The 13,253-nt window shown below is 34.4% G+C and overlaps 1 protein-coding gene across 1 annotated transcript in view; it reads left to right on the forward strand.

Moving 5' to 3' along the window:
* Window positions 1–5,977: 5,977 nt before the first annotated feature.
* The window catches only part of LOC129243583 (uncharacterized), a 182,015-nt gene continuing 174,739 nt past the window's right edge, over window positions 5,978–13,253 (forward strand). Inside the window, 1 exon segment of the mRNA XM_054880702.1 lies at window positions 5,978–6,117. Coding sequence (XP_054736677.1) covers window positions 6,050–6,117 — 68 coding nt within the window. The 5' untranslated portion in view covers window positions 5,978–6,049.

A 13,253-nucleotide genomic window follows, 5' to 3' on the forward strand; every position in this document is an offset into this window, starting at 1 on the left:
TGGGGACTTAACTCCCTCAGGTACTTGGAAATCCTGTTCCATCAGACTTAGCGGGGTAAAGCCATTATCTGCCATAGGGTAGGCTTTAAATAGATAGGACTCGCTGCTAAGGAAATATTTTCGTAGCTTCGACGTTTGCGAAAAGTGTAGACGCGCTATAATAATGATTCCTCTCCCACCAACGTTTCGAGGAAGCGATATTCTTTCCACAGCTCTTTGAGGGTAATGGCTTTGGAACTTTGTAAAAGTGGTTCGTATCTGCGTTTCGATCCGAGGGATATCTGTCTGAGACCATTTTATTACTCCAAATGAGTAAGTCAAAAGAGGTATGGCCCGGCTATTAATTGCCTTGCATTTATTTTCACTGTTCAAACTCGTTTTTATATAGCTTTCAGTCGTGCCTCACATTTGTTAATAAAGCTTTGCTGTACTAGCGTGTGGTTGATTCCTTTAAGTTGCAGAGTTCCTAAATATTTAAAGATTCGCTGCTTTGCAAGTTGTCTATAGTAATATTTTGATCTACTGCGTAGTTTTCTTCGGTTTCTTCAAGCTGACCTCTAATCAGATGTATTATTTTGCACTTATCTGCTCCAAATTCCATCCCCATTCGAGTGCATCTTTTGTCAGAAGGTTACTCGAAAAAAATAACAATTTTGGCATTAAGCAACGGTTGCAATCAATTGTTCTGTCGACGTTAGTGGGTAGGCCGGTTTCGGCAAACAAAAAATTTTTAGCGGGGTAGTCGGAAATGCCTTTAAACTTCTCTCAATTGTAATATGATAAGGTTTACACATATTTTTTTTTGTAGTGGCCGGATAGAGCCCACAAATAGGTAGTGCGTAGTTCATCTTTGAAAGCATTAAAACGAAGGTGACTTTTCTTGGACGAAAGGCAGGTATTTTATTGATCTCTCGACGAACAAAACTAACACTTTACAAGGCTCGGATATGGTGTCCTAACGTATGACCCAGAGGCATGGACGATGACAATATCCGCTGAGACGTCGCTTGGAGTGTTTGAGAGAAAGATTTTCGCACAAGATTTTTGGACATTTGCACGGTGGTGACGGCGAATATCACAGCCGATGGAACGATGAGTTGTATGAGCTTTACGACGAAATAGACTTAGCGCAGCGAATAAAAATCCAGCGGCTTCTTTGGCAGGGTCAACTCGTTCGAATGGACACAAACCCTCCGGTTCTGAAAATATTCGATGCGAAACCAGCTGGCGGAAGAGGAAGGCCTCATCTATGTTGAAAAGATCAGGTGGTCCAGGACTTGGCTTCACTTGGTGTGTCCAACTGACGACGTTTAGCACGAGAAAGAAACGATAGGAGAAGGAGAAAATTACTTCTTTGAGGAGCAAAGGGCCTATAAAAGCTCCTCCAACGTACTCGGTTAGATGCTATAATCCTTGCCTTACCCCAGCTAGTGTTTATGAAAGATAGGTTATACAGGATGGATCTTTTTCATGTGTTTTTTGGCCGGCCGCGGCTTCTGTTTCCCTGAGGATCTCAATCTACGGTCATTTTGGGGATGCTGTGAGACTTGTTTTCTCAGAGCGCGGCGTATCCGTTTCCATTTCCTGCTTGCTAACTGGCGTAAGATAGGCTCATCATTCGTTTGTCTGCAGATTTCTTCATTACTTGTTATGTTGGGCCAGAATACTCTGCACATTATCCGGAAACATTTGTTGCTGAAGCATTGAAATTTCTGAAAATTAGCTATAGTGCCGCCCAGGTAGCAGAAGCTATCAACGAATTCGACTTCTTGGCCATCTAACATTACGTGGTTATTGTTTGGGTCGTTAATTCTCAGAGCCTTGGTTTTTGTGACGGTTACTTCCATCTTGACTTTGCGTGTCACTGTTACTAGTTCATCCGCCTTGGCCTGCATATCGAAAAACTGCGCTTGCTCATTAAGGGGGGAGCCTGCTTTTGAGGCTTCAAAAAACTAATTTTCTTTTTGCTAAATGTCTTCCCAAACTATTTATGAATGTGTCCTCAAAATTTCAGAAGCAAATTCCAAATATTTTCGTAGTTACAGAAGAAATTGTGAGCAAGCGTCGAGCAGGTATACGAGCGGATTTTGTATTATATATACATACAAAAAACTTTGACGCGCGATTTCTCGGGTTTTTATTTTTACGATTTGTCCTAATTGGCGGGAAAGATTGGGAAAAAGTTAAACGTCCTATCGAAACGAGATAACATTAATTGTACTCGTATTCGGAATTAAATTATCTTCTAGTTGAGCCTAAAAAATCTTAAGAAAGTTACCACTTTTTAAACAATCTAAAGTGAATTTGTTTTTCCAAATAAATGAATTTTTTTTTATTAGCGAAAAATGTTGAATTTCTCACTTTTTGTTTAATTTTGTTGGTTTAACTAGAAGCTATACTATAGTAAAATAAAAAAATTTGGGTTTTTGGTTTTAGATGAAAATTGCGACCTGCATCTTTTCCGCCGCAAGACACATGCACACTCGAGGCGCCTCGGCAAAACGCTTGTACCAGGCATAATATGACATATATTTTAATGGACAAATTTAAGAAGACTGCTGAAATATATAACAATAATATCTGAAAGTTTCGTTTCAATCGAATATTTCTTTCCTTCCCAAAAAAATCCACGAAAAATCGATTTTTTGAAGCCTCTAAAGCAGGCTCCCCCCTTAAAAATACACATCTAACTGATCCCTTAGCAACTGGTACAATTTTTGTTACCCTCGAACTAGCATGACTTCCCTCAGCAAAAGCCAGCTCATAAGCTCATGCATGTTTGCTGAGTAGTGTGATTTCTCACTGCAGAATGTGCGAACTCATATAAATATTGCCACTTCCGGCACGTCGCTACGAGCCACGCCAAATAAATCGCGGAAGCAAAAGTCCACATTTCTAAGCTTGCGATTACTCTCGATTTTCATTTCTGTGAAGAGTTTTATGCATTTAAATATTTTTGTATTTATTTGGGCTTAGGGTTTTTTGAAAATGCCGTCATTAAACGGCCAGCTCGTGCACTTAAGCATACAAATATATTTATGCAAACGAATGCTCCGATAACTCATTGCTGTAATATTTCTTGATTTCCATACGAAAATATACTTACAAAACTTTAGCGCAGAAATTTGACATATTTCCCATGAAAGATGAAAAACCGTGAGTGCATGGCCTTTATTTGTTTGTTTGTGTCTCTTAACTGAGTAAGTTTGCACAAGGCGAGTGCGATGCAATTGTGGAAATCCGACCATCCTTGTTTACATTAAGCCAAAAGGCATTCGAAGCGATACGAAGTGATACGCAGTTCTTGATTTAAATTCGTTCGATTGGACTTCTGGAAAATTATAGAAGCAAAGAAAAAAAGTATATAAAGTGAAAGATGAAATTAAAAACTATTATTAAAGGATTAAGTAATAATGCATTGTAAATGCCATTCACGAAAGAAGCGGAATGTTCAAGTGCAGATGCGTATGCTGTCCGTATAGAGAATGCATTGTGGGCATAATTTCGTTAAGTGCAGCGATTGCTGGCTTTTGGTAATCTTGGCTGAAAGCATTCAAAAGTTATGCGAGTATTTTTGTTGGCAACCTATGAGTGCATTCACTTCCGAACAAATGAAATATTAAATAAAATACTGAGATATCTGGTTTAAAGAATAATTCGACATGAAGGTATTATCGGCTCAATTTTGTATAGAAACAAGAACTTAAGTGCTAAATTCAGACCGCACCGAGCCTTACATACCCGTGTTTTAGTCAAATTTATTTTGGGATGGCCGCTAATTTTTGGAGTCATAGAAACTTTTAAGCAATTTTATAGCTGGAAGTAAAGCCTGTAGCCCCAGCTGACAGGCGAACGGAAGTTTAGTCTTAACATAAAAAAATGGGAGTGGTTTTACGGTTAGGTTATGTTGAATCAGTTGATCTGTGATACACACTCAGGCTCGTAGCTCATTGTGATGCTACATGGGGAACTTGTCCTTATCTCTCCTAAAAGCAGTGTTTACTTTTCAAAAATTTTAGAGTATCCCTGGTTTTCGCAGAACTGAGGTTTTGCGATTCATTAAGAAATTGTTTATCTAAAATGGTAAATCTGCGTCTGGATAGAGCAGCAGAATATCACAAAAGGTGCGAGATCGTCTCTTCCTCATCTAAACAGCTCCTGCAGAAGTCATGTGCTTGCACACTTATCCTCTGGGCGTGCCTAGCTATCAAGCAGTGCCTCGTATTAACTGAAATTAGTGTGCTACGACTGTGCTTTTTTGACTCAGCAGAGATTCTGCGCGTTTAGCATTGAGAGTCGGCCACAATTGTCGGGCGATTCTGCAGCTGGTTTCATTACGTCCTCTGTCATTCGCTGCTCTTACGATTTCCTCAAAGATAAGTAGCTTACATGATTGTCTGTGCATGTCTTTGTCTTTATACTTATCAGTCAATTTAGTGCCGACGCTCGCAAGTTCATGGGCTCTACAGTTACTCTCAATGTTGCAATGGACAGGAACACATGTTGCCTTTATGTGAAAGATGAGTGTCTATTTCGTTAAGAGATGTGTGGCATTTAATGGCTACCTTCAAGATTGTCAGTTGCTTTGTGAGGGATTTTATTGCTGCATGTCTGTCAATGAAAATGTTTTGTATATACAGAGTTGGCCATCTTAAACTGACCCATGTGATTATTAAAAAAATATGGAAAAAGAAACATTTTTTTTGTGTTTCATTGTGAAAAACATTTAATTTAGTTCAAGGAGATTCGTTTACATCACTTTTTGAATATGATATCGCGCAAGTGGTCCCCCTTAGCTCGTATAGCGTAATGTGCCCGTTTTTCGGCGTTTTCCATAGTTTTGGCCAGCGTCTCGGCCGATATGGCGGCTATTTCCCGTCGGATATTGGCCTTAAGTGTGCCTAGTGTCTTTGGCTTGTTGACGTAAACCTTAGATTTCAAATTACAGTAAAAAGTTATAGGGTTACTCAATGGGTCAGTTTAATATGGCCAACCCTGTATATATCATCTCCAGGTATTGTACTACACTGTACCAGTATCACGGCTCTTCGTATTGACATCAGCTTAGCCTGAAAGACACTACAGTAGTCGGGGAGCCGAAAACTGAAGGACATTCCCAGTTATGCGAAATATACACCTCCACCCACCCTGCCTAGGAGCATTTGAGCCATCCGTGTATATGTATATCGCCCTGTTACACATCGTCCAGTTCTCACTCTTTCCTTGAGGGTAGAAGGGTCGTGAACGTTGTAATGGCAAGTGTTGGCGGGAATGCATGGCCCACCAGTGCGTGAAGCTCCGAAATACCAGACAGGATTTTAACGTGACCGTAGTCCATGATTGACTACTTACTTAAAGTGTTCAGGCTTATTGTCACACTGCGCGCAATAACTCTTTCCTGTAAATCTACCAGAAGGAAGTTTAATGTCGCTTATAATGCTTTCGATGGAGTGGTTGACATTGTGCTGATTATAAGAACAGATGCGAGCCATTGAACCTTGCAAATCTTTTGATGTTTATACCCTTCTCAAATGCATTCCACTATACTACAATACCATAGTAGAGAATTGACCTAACTACTGCTGTGTAGAGCCAGTGTACCGTTCTGAGTTCCATACCCCATTTTTCCTCAATTAGACTGCCGCAGGGGTATAACGCCATCATGGCTTTGCAAGCTCTCTCTGCGATTGTGGTTTTTTATCTGACCACAATAAAATTTATGTTAGATCGAAATGAGCTGGGGGAGCAATATGTTTACCAGGTTTCGGCGTGCTTTATGTAGTCATTATGAAGATACATAGATTTACCTAAAACCTGATGATATCTTCGAATAACAAGCCCATAAGCATACTCGCTAACTTCACCTCGTTGGCTATTTTGTATTCTTTTTACTTATTTGACATTACGCAGATGAAAATGAAGTAACTTTTTCTCGACTAATATTTGTTTGTTTATTTTATTTTAATTGCAGAAAGATTTATACGTGAGCAAAGTTGATCCGGGTTCGCCACGCGCCGAGCGTAAATTTTCAGCCGCGACCGCGCCATCGATGAAAACAAAGTGGCTGAAAGCATTTAGAAGCCTAAAACCGGCTTCCGGTTCAGCACCAGCCGATAGGTGAGTAAATTTGAAGAACAGAAAAACAAAAAAACAAAAAAACAAAAACAAAAACTAAAAAAAAATATATATATCAACATAAAATCGATAAATCACTTAAGTTGAGATGCACGTAATTTTTATAAGAAAAAATAAATTTTTAAGATATTTTATTAAAAATATTCTGGTATAAGTTAATTCTAAGTACTTTATTTACTATACTACTCGAGAACCAGGTACCTACTTTCTAAGAGATGTTATGAACTGAAAATTTTGCAGTTACCAATCATTTCCTTTTTCCTTTGAAACACAATTATTCAAATTTTAGTTTTGTTTTTAGTTTATGGCGACGCCTACATTAAATACCAAATAACGTAGTTTCAAAATATAATTGATTAATTATTTTAGAATTTATTTTAAGTATCAGCATTGAGTTTGAGTAAAAAATAGACTATAAGTCATATATAATATAATATGAAGCTTCGAGTTTAGTGCAAGTGCTGCCACCTTGAACTTTGGGCGAGAACTAAAACTTACGTGTAAGTTAAGGTATTGTCTCAATCCTGGCCTACAGAAACTTACAGCACACAAATTGATTTTTTTCTACGTTTTACGTTTTGTATGTTGATCGACAGTGGGGCGCGGTCAACATTTAGTTAAGAATTTTTTTACTGTCGATATAAGGTTAGGTATAATTTTAAAGGAGGAATTCCAAACTTTGGTTTCAACAAAAAAAAAAAAATTAATTTCTATCTTTTGTTTAAGCCTAACTGAAAAAATAGCAAATATATCGAAATTTCAAAAAAAAATACTTGAAATTCCGAACTTTCCTTTGAGCCTAATTAAAAATAAATAAAAAACATCGAAGTTTGAAAAAAAAGTCTAACTTTAGTTTGAGCCTAATTAAATAAATACTAAAAATATTGAAGTTTGAAACAAAAAAGTTTTCAAACTTTGGTTTGAACCTAATAAAAAAAATTTCAAAAATAGCCAAGGTTTGGAAAAAAATATTTAAAAAAATTTCAAACTTTCGTTTGCGCCTAATTTAAAAAATCTTAAAAATAGCGAAGTTTAAAAAAAAAATTAAACTTTCGCTGGATCTTATTTAAAAAAGTATCAAAAATATCCGACTTTGAAAAAAACTTTGTTAAAAAAAAATTTTTTACTTTCCTTTCAGCCTATTCTAAAAAAAAATGAAAAATATTCAACTTTGAAAAAGAAGTTTGAAAGAAATATTGAAGTTTGAGAAAAAAAAATTCCGAACTTTTATATGAGCCTAATTCAAAAAATATAAAAAATATCGAAGTTTGCAAAAAGCTCTTACTTTAGTTTGAGCCTAATTAAAAAGAATTAAAAATATCCAAATTTAAAAAAGTCAAACTTTTGGTTGATCCTAATCAAAAAAATATCAAAACTATCTAAGTTTCAAAATAAAAATTCCAAACTTTCAATTGATCCTAATTAAAAAAATAGCAGAAATACCCAAGTTTGGAAAAAAGATATTAAAAAATTCCAAACTTTCGTTTGAGCCTATTTAAAAAAATATCAAAAATATTGAAGTTTGAAAGAAAAGTTTCCAAACTTTGGTTTAAGCCTAATAAAAAAATATCAAAAATATTGAAGTTTGAAAACAAAAAAGTTAAAAATATAGCGAAAATACCCAAGTTTGAATACTTTTTTTTTTAATTCCAAATTTTCACCTGGGCCTAATTAAAAAAAATAGCACAAATATCCAAGTTTGAAAAAAAAAATATTTAAGAAAATTCCAAACTTTCGTTTGAGCCTATTTAAAAAAATATCAAAAATATCCAAGTTTGAAATTTTTTTTTTTTAATTCCAAACTTTCGCTTGAGACTAATTAAATAAATATCAAAAATATTGAAGTTTGAAAAAAAAGATGTTTTCAAACTTTGGTTTGAGCCCGATAAAAAAATATCATAAATATCGAAGTTTGAAATCAAAAAAATTTTAAAACTTTCAACTTTCCTTTGAGGCTAATTAAAACAACATGAAAAATATCCAAGTTTAAAAAAATCAAACTTTCGTTTGAGCTTCATTATAAAGATGTCAAAGTTTGAAAAAAAAATTTTAAATAACTTAAAATTTCAGACTTTTGTTTTAGCCAAATTAAAAAAAATCGAAAATAAAATTTAAAGAAGTAGAAAAAAGCAAGAAATTTAAAAATTGCAAAAAATTTTTGTTTAAATAATTCAAAATTTCATACTTTTGCTTGAGCCAAATTAAAAAAAAGAAATCGAAAATAAAATTTAAAAAAGTAGAAAAAAGCAAAAAATTAAAAAATTAAAAAAAAAAATATTTTTTAAATAACTAAAACTTTCATACTTTGGTTTGAGCCAAATTAAAAAAAAATCGAAAATAAAATTTAAAAAAATTGAAAAAAGTGAAAAACTTAAATTAAAAACATAAAATCTGACGATAGAAATCCTATATAAGAAATAATTTATTTCTCTCTTCGGCCAAAAACTATAGTTACAATTCAGACAAAACTTACTTACATAATAAAATTAGAAATTTGGAGGTCCTATGCCTCGGAAAAAACTTCATACGAGTATTTCCTTCACTCGTTTGCACGATTTGCTGCTATTAGTAGAGCATCTTCACGAAATTTCATCAAAATCGGAGCGTTGGAGTTTCTAGACTTTTTTACTTTACGCGCCTTGCCCCAAATGGACATTTATTGTGAAATTTTGCTGACTTAAAAAAAAAAAATGGCAAAATTTGCCAAGTTTTATTCATTTTTATTATTTTTGCGATTTACTATTAAAATCGCTGGAAATTTTAAAATTTGTTTTTGGATAAGCATTTAAGTATTTCGTATGCATCCTACAGTAATACACCGAATTATTCACCAAACCTTGCCTTTCATGGTCTAGTATTTGAAGAGGAAAAGCATACTAGTTCGATCGTAACCAGAATTGTACCAGTTGGAAATGGGCAAGTTAGAGAGGCAATCAAATTAAAAAATTTGCCTCTAGTAGAATGCTTCAAAGAATAATGCACGAAATATTAATTGGAAGTATACAAATGTAAATGAAGTCAATCAGCGGATTTTGCCCATTGGAAACTAGTATTTTTATTGTTCCACCACTGACTCATTTTGAACGGACTAATTAATTGTTATTCTAATGATGTATGGCTGTCAACTGACATTACGTGAGACATGAGAATAGCGCCTTTTTAACAAAAATAGAAGAGAAACTATTTCAGCTATAAAGCATACTGATGCAAAGTAGTTCAGAACTAGTAAGTAGGTAACTAGTTGCAGCTCAGTTTGTTCGGTTGTTGTCAGTGCGAAAAAAGAGTGCAAGGAAGCGCTCTTAGCAGAAAAATAAGAGAGTTTCATATCATATTATCTATCCATATATAATTTATACTATTTGCGCTTAATATTTATAATCGGTGCTTACTGCTAATTTCATAATAAAATAAATAATTACAGCATTTACACGAAATTATAAATCTAGTTTCAATCATAGCTTATTAATATCTTCATAAATACCCCTCAATATCTATGGTGTAAGTAATTAAATAAAAATAAGTCAGTGTTAGAGTTTAAAAACTTGAGGATCAATGTGTGTAATATTTATAAATTCGGCTTTGACCAGCTTATGGGGAGTGTGGGAACCGAGGATAGTAGGAGTATGACTTCAGTATCTGGTTAAGCTTCATTTGCTTGATTTTAATATCTCGTATAGTTTTTTAACGCACAGCAGTGTCCTGCAGCCAAAGATATTTCGGTAGATTTAATGGGCCTTGTGGCTCAGGCACGCTTGGAATCAATCATAGGACCAAGTTTCAAAAAATCTAAGAAAGTGTTCACTGAACTCGAGTAGCTAATCATAAACTCGAATAACAAACTTAAACTGAATATTTCTTTTTATTCCTCAAACCCATTTGTAATACAAATGTAGTAGGCAGACTTCCGCATGAAGAATTTAAGTTGGCAAAGGAAGTTCCAAATTCACAACAGATTTCCTATATCACAAAACTCATACGGAAATCGAAATCTTCTGCAAAACATCTTAAAATATAAATGTAAGGAATCTCTAATTAATAATTATTTATTCATTGGAACAAATCAATAATTAATTACAATTTGTTGATCAAAATCGAAGTGCAAACTTGAAATGAAAAAAAAAAAACTGTTCCGGTCAAAGCATAGGCCGGGGAAGTCAGAGTAAAGGGCACAAATTATAACTAAAGGATGATTTTTTATGAGCTATAGGAAAGTTTTTCAAAAAAACACACGTGAATTCAGAAAAATGCATGACATTTTTATTTAAATCGAAGGTATAGTCCATATAATTTAATGTTTGAAGATTATTTCATGCAAATCTTCACTGCGGCTGAGCTTCAAATGGTCCATCCGCTTAGTCCAATTTTGGCATACTCTTTCCAATGTTTCGGCCGGTATCTCACATATAAATGCTTTAATGTTGTCTTCCAATGCGTTAATTGAAGCAGGCTTGTCTAAATAGACATAACTTAGCCCCCACAAAAAATAATCTAAAGGCGTTATATCGCACGATCTGGGTGGCCAATTGATAGGTGTCGAACTCGAAATAAAATGTTCACCAGACTCGCCTCTCAACAAGTCCATTGTTACGCGTGCTGCGTGGCATGTGGCACAAAGCTTCACAACGCTTTTTTTTGTGTATTTATTGATGGCTAATCGCAATTGCAGACATTTTTAAGCCGGTCCATCGTGCACCACAAAAGTACGTTCCAAGTATCAATTACGCACTCCAGTTTGCTCCGCGATAGCTTTTCATCGTTGACACACCACTGCTTCTAAGGTTCTAAAAATATCTTAAGCTCAACTGGGAGCTTCAAATTCTAGAACCTTCTCTCACCAATCGTTGAATAATAAGCGCGGCCTTGCGACGATTTCTGGTAGGGTGACATGACTTGGGCAATCCGAACGTTCAAGGTCAATCTGCTGGTTAAGATGCACTAAAAATTAGAAGAACAGTGTTGGATCGTTTAATCAACGGTACAGAATTCCCACAATACTTCAAGCTATTGCTTGATTTTCTAGCAAAAAAGTAGAATTGGAGCGCACCCAACATTCACGTTATCTGTTTCAAATAACTGTCACAGAAAGCCTTTTAACAGCTCAATCAGAAAGGGCTGGGGCATTCTTTTGAAATATGCTTCTTAACAAGCAAAATGTTAAATCTGCACTGAATCTAAATCCTAAATTTTTAATGACCTACCCTCATTTGATAGGCGTTGCAGAATTTAAGAGATACTACGAGCACTGTACCCAATGCGGCTATGCACACTTTTTATTCGCTAAAAATAAAGTGAATGCATAAAAATTGTGTACTCTATAGAAAAATTGCAAATTATTCAAACAGTTGCATATTTTAGTAACTCACAAAGTGAAAGCTGTTGCATGAAAGTTTTTGGCTTATGGCTGCAAAATCACCAGCCTACGCAGATAAACTCGCATATTCCAACGACTGTGCATTTCCGAGTACCTCCGCAAACACACATTTCACACTAAATGATTTTCCCAAGCGGTCGATGAGCACTTGCACTGATTGCGGCTGGTTGTGGCAGCATCAGGGAATTACAAATGCAAGCTTCAAAACTAGAAGTAACTTTGCAGCAGAATCTGCAAAAATAAAGTAAATAAAAAAACCGGCCTGGAACTGTGAAATGTAGAAAAACGTAAGAGAAATCATGTTTTTTATGCACGCGCACGCATACATGCGCACACGAGTGCATTACTTTGATTTGGAAAATTTTGCGCTTATACATACATCATAACTGTAGGCCTTGAAAAATACAAAAATTGCTGCATATCGATAGTTGGAAAACGGCTCGTAAGCACACACAAATACACAGACAAGTCCTTACTACCCTAAATTAAAACCTGCGTGCGAGTACTAGTTCCGAAATGACTACCAGTTGTAGCTGAAGAATGTGGTTTCTAAAATTAATATTACAACAAAATTTAAAAACTATTAAAATTTATAAAAATCAGCAGTTTTTGACGAGTTGAAAATGTAAATAAAAATTTAAAAACAAAATTAAAAAAATATTAAAATTTAAAAAAGTCATCTGTTTTGGACGAGTTGAAAACATTAATAAAAACCAATAAACCAAAATTTAAAAAATATTAAAATATGTAAAAATCATCAGTTTTGGGCGAGTTGAAATGTAAATAAAAACTTAGAAACAAAAATTAAAAAAATATTATATTAAAATTTATGAAAATCATCAGTTTTGGACGAGTTGAATGTAAATAAAAATTAGTAAACCAAAATTTTAAAAATTTTTAAATTTATAAGGTAAACTTGAAAATAACGATAATAAAAAAAAGAAGAATATATTTGCATACAAATCTAATTGGGCATTTTGCAACTGGGAGAAGTCTAGTCCATTTCGAACTAGTATCACTTCTTCTAGATTGCTGAGTATTTTAATTTTTCATTGCTAAGTAAAATTAGTATATTTATTTTGCATAAAAATCCAATTCCTATTTTTGTCACTGGTTCAAAGTCTAGTCCATTTTTAACTAGTATCACTTCTTCTAGCGTGTTGAGTAGTTTAATTTTTCATTGCTAGGCAAAAATAGTATATTTGTTTTGCGTAAAAATCCAATACGTCTTTTTGTCACTGGTGCAAGTCTAGTCCATTTCGAACTAGTATCACTTCTTCTAGCTTGCAGAGTAGTTTGACTTTTCATTGCTAGGTAAAAGTAGTATATTTATTTGCATAAAAATCCAATTCGTTTTTTGCAACTAGTAGGAATCTAGTCCATTTCAAACCAGTATCACTTTTTCTAGCTTGCTGAGTGCTTAATTTTTCATTGCTGGGTAAAAATAGTATACTTGTTTTGCATAAAAATCCAATTCATTTTTTGTCACTGGTACAAGTCTAGTCCATTTCGAACTCGTATCACTTTTCTACCTTATTGAGTAGTTCAATTTTTCATTGCTAGGTAAAAATAGTATACTTGTTTTGCATAAAAATCCAATTCCTATTTTTGTCACTGGTACAAGACTAGTCCATTGCGAACTAGTATCACTTCTTCTATCTTGCTGAGCAGTTTAATTTGTCATTGCTAGGTAAAAATAGTGTATTTATTTTGCATAAAATTCCAATTCGTTTTTCTATCACTGCTA

This window comes from Anastrepha obliqua, chromosome 4 (genome assembly GCF_027943255.1).
Source record: "Anastrepha obliqua isolate idAnaObli1 chromosome 4, idAnaObli1_1.0, whole genome shotgun sequence".
NCBI classification, from domain to species: Eukaryota; Metazoa; Arthropoda; class Insecta; order Diptera; family Tephritidae; genus Anastrepha; species Anastrepha obliqua.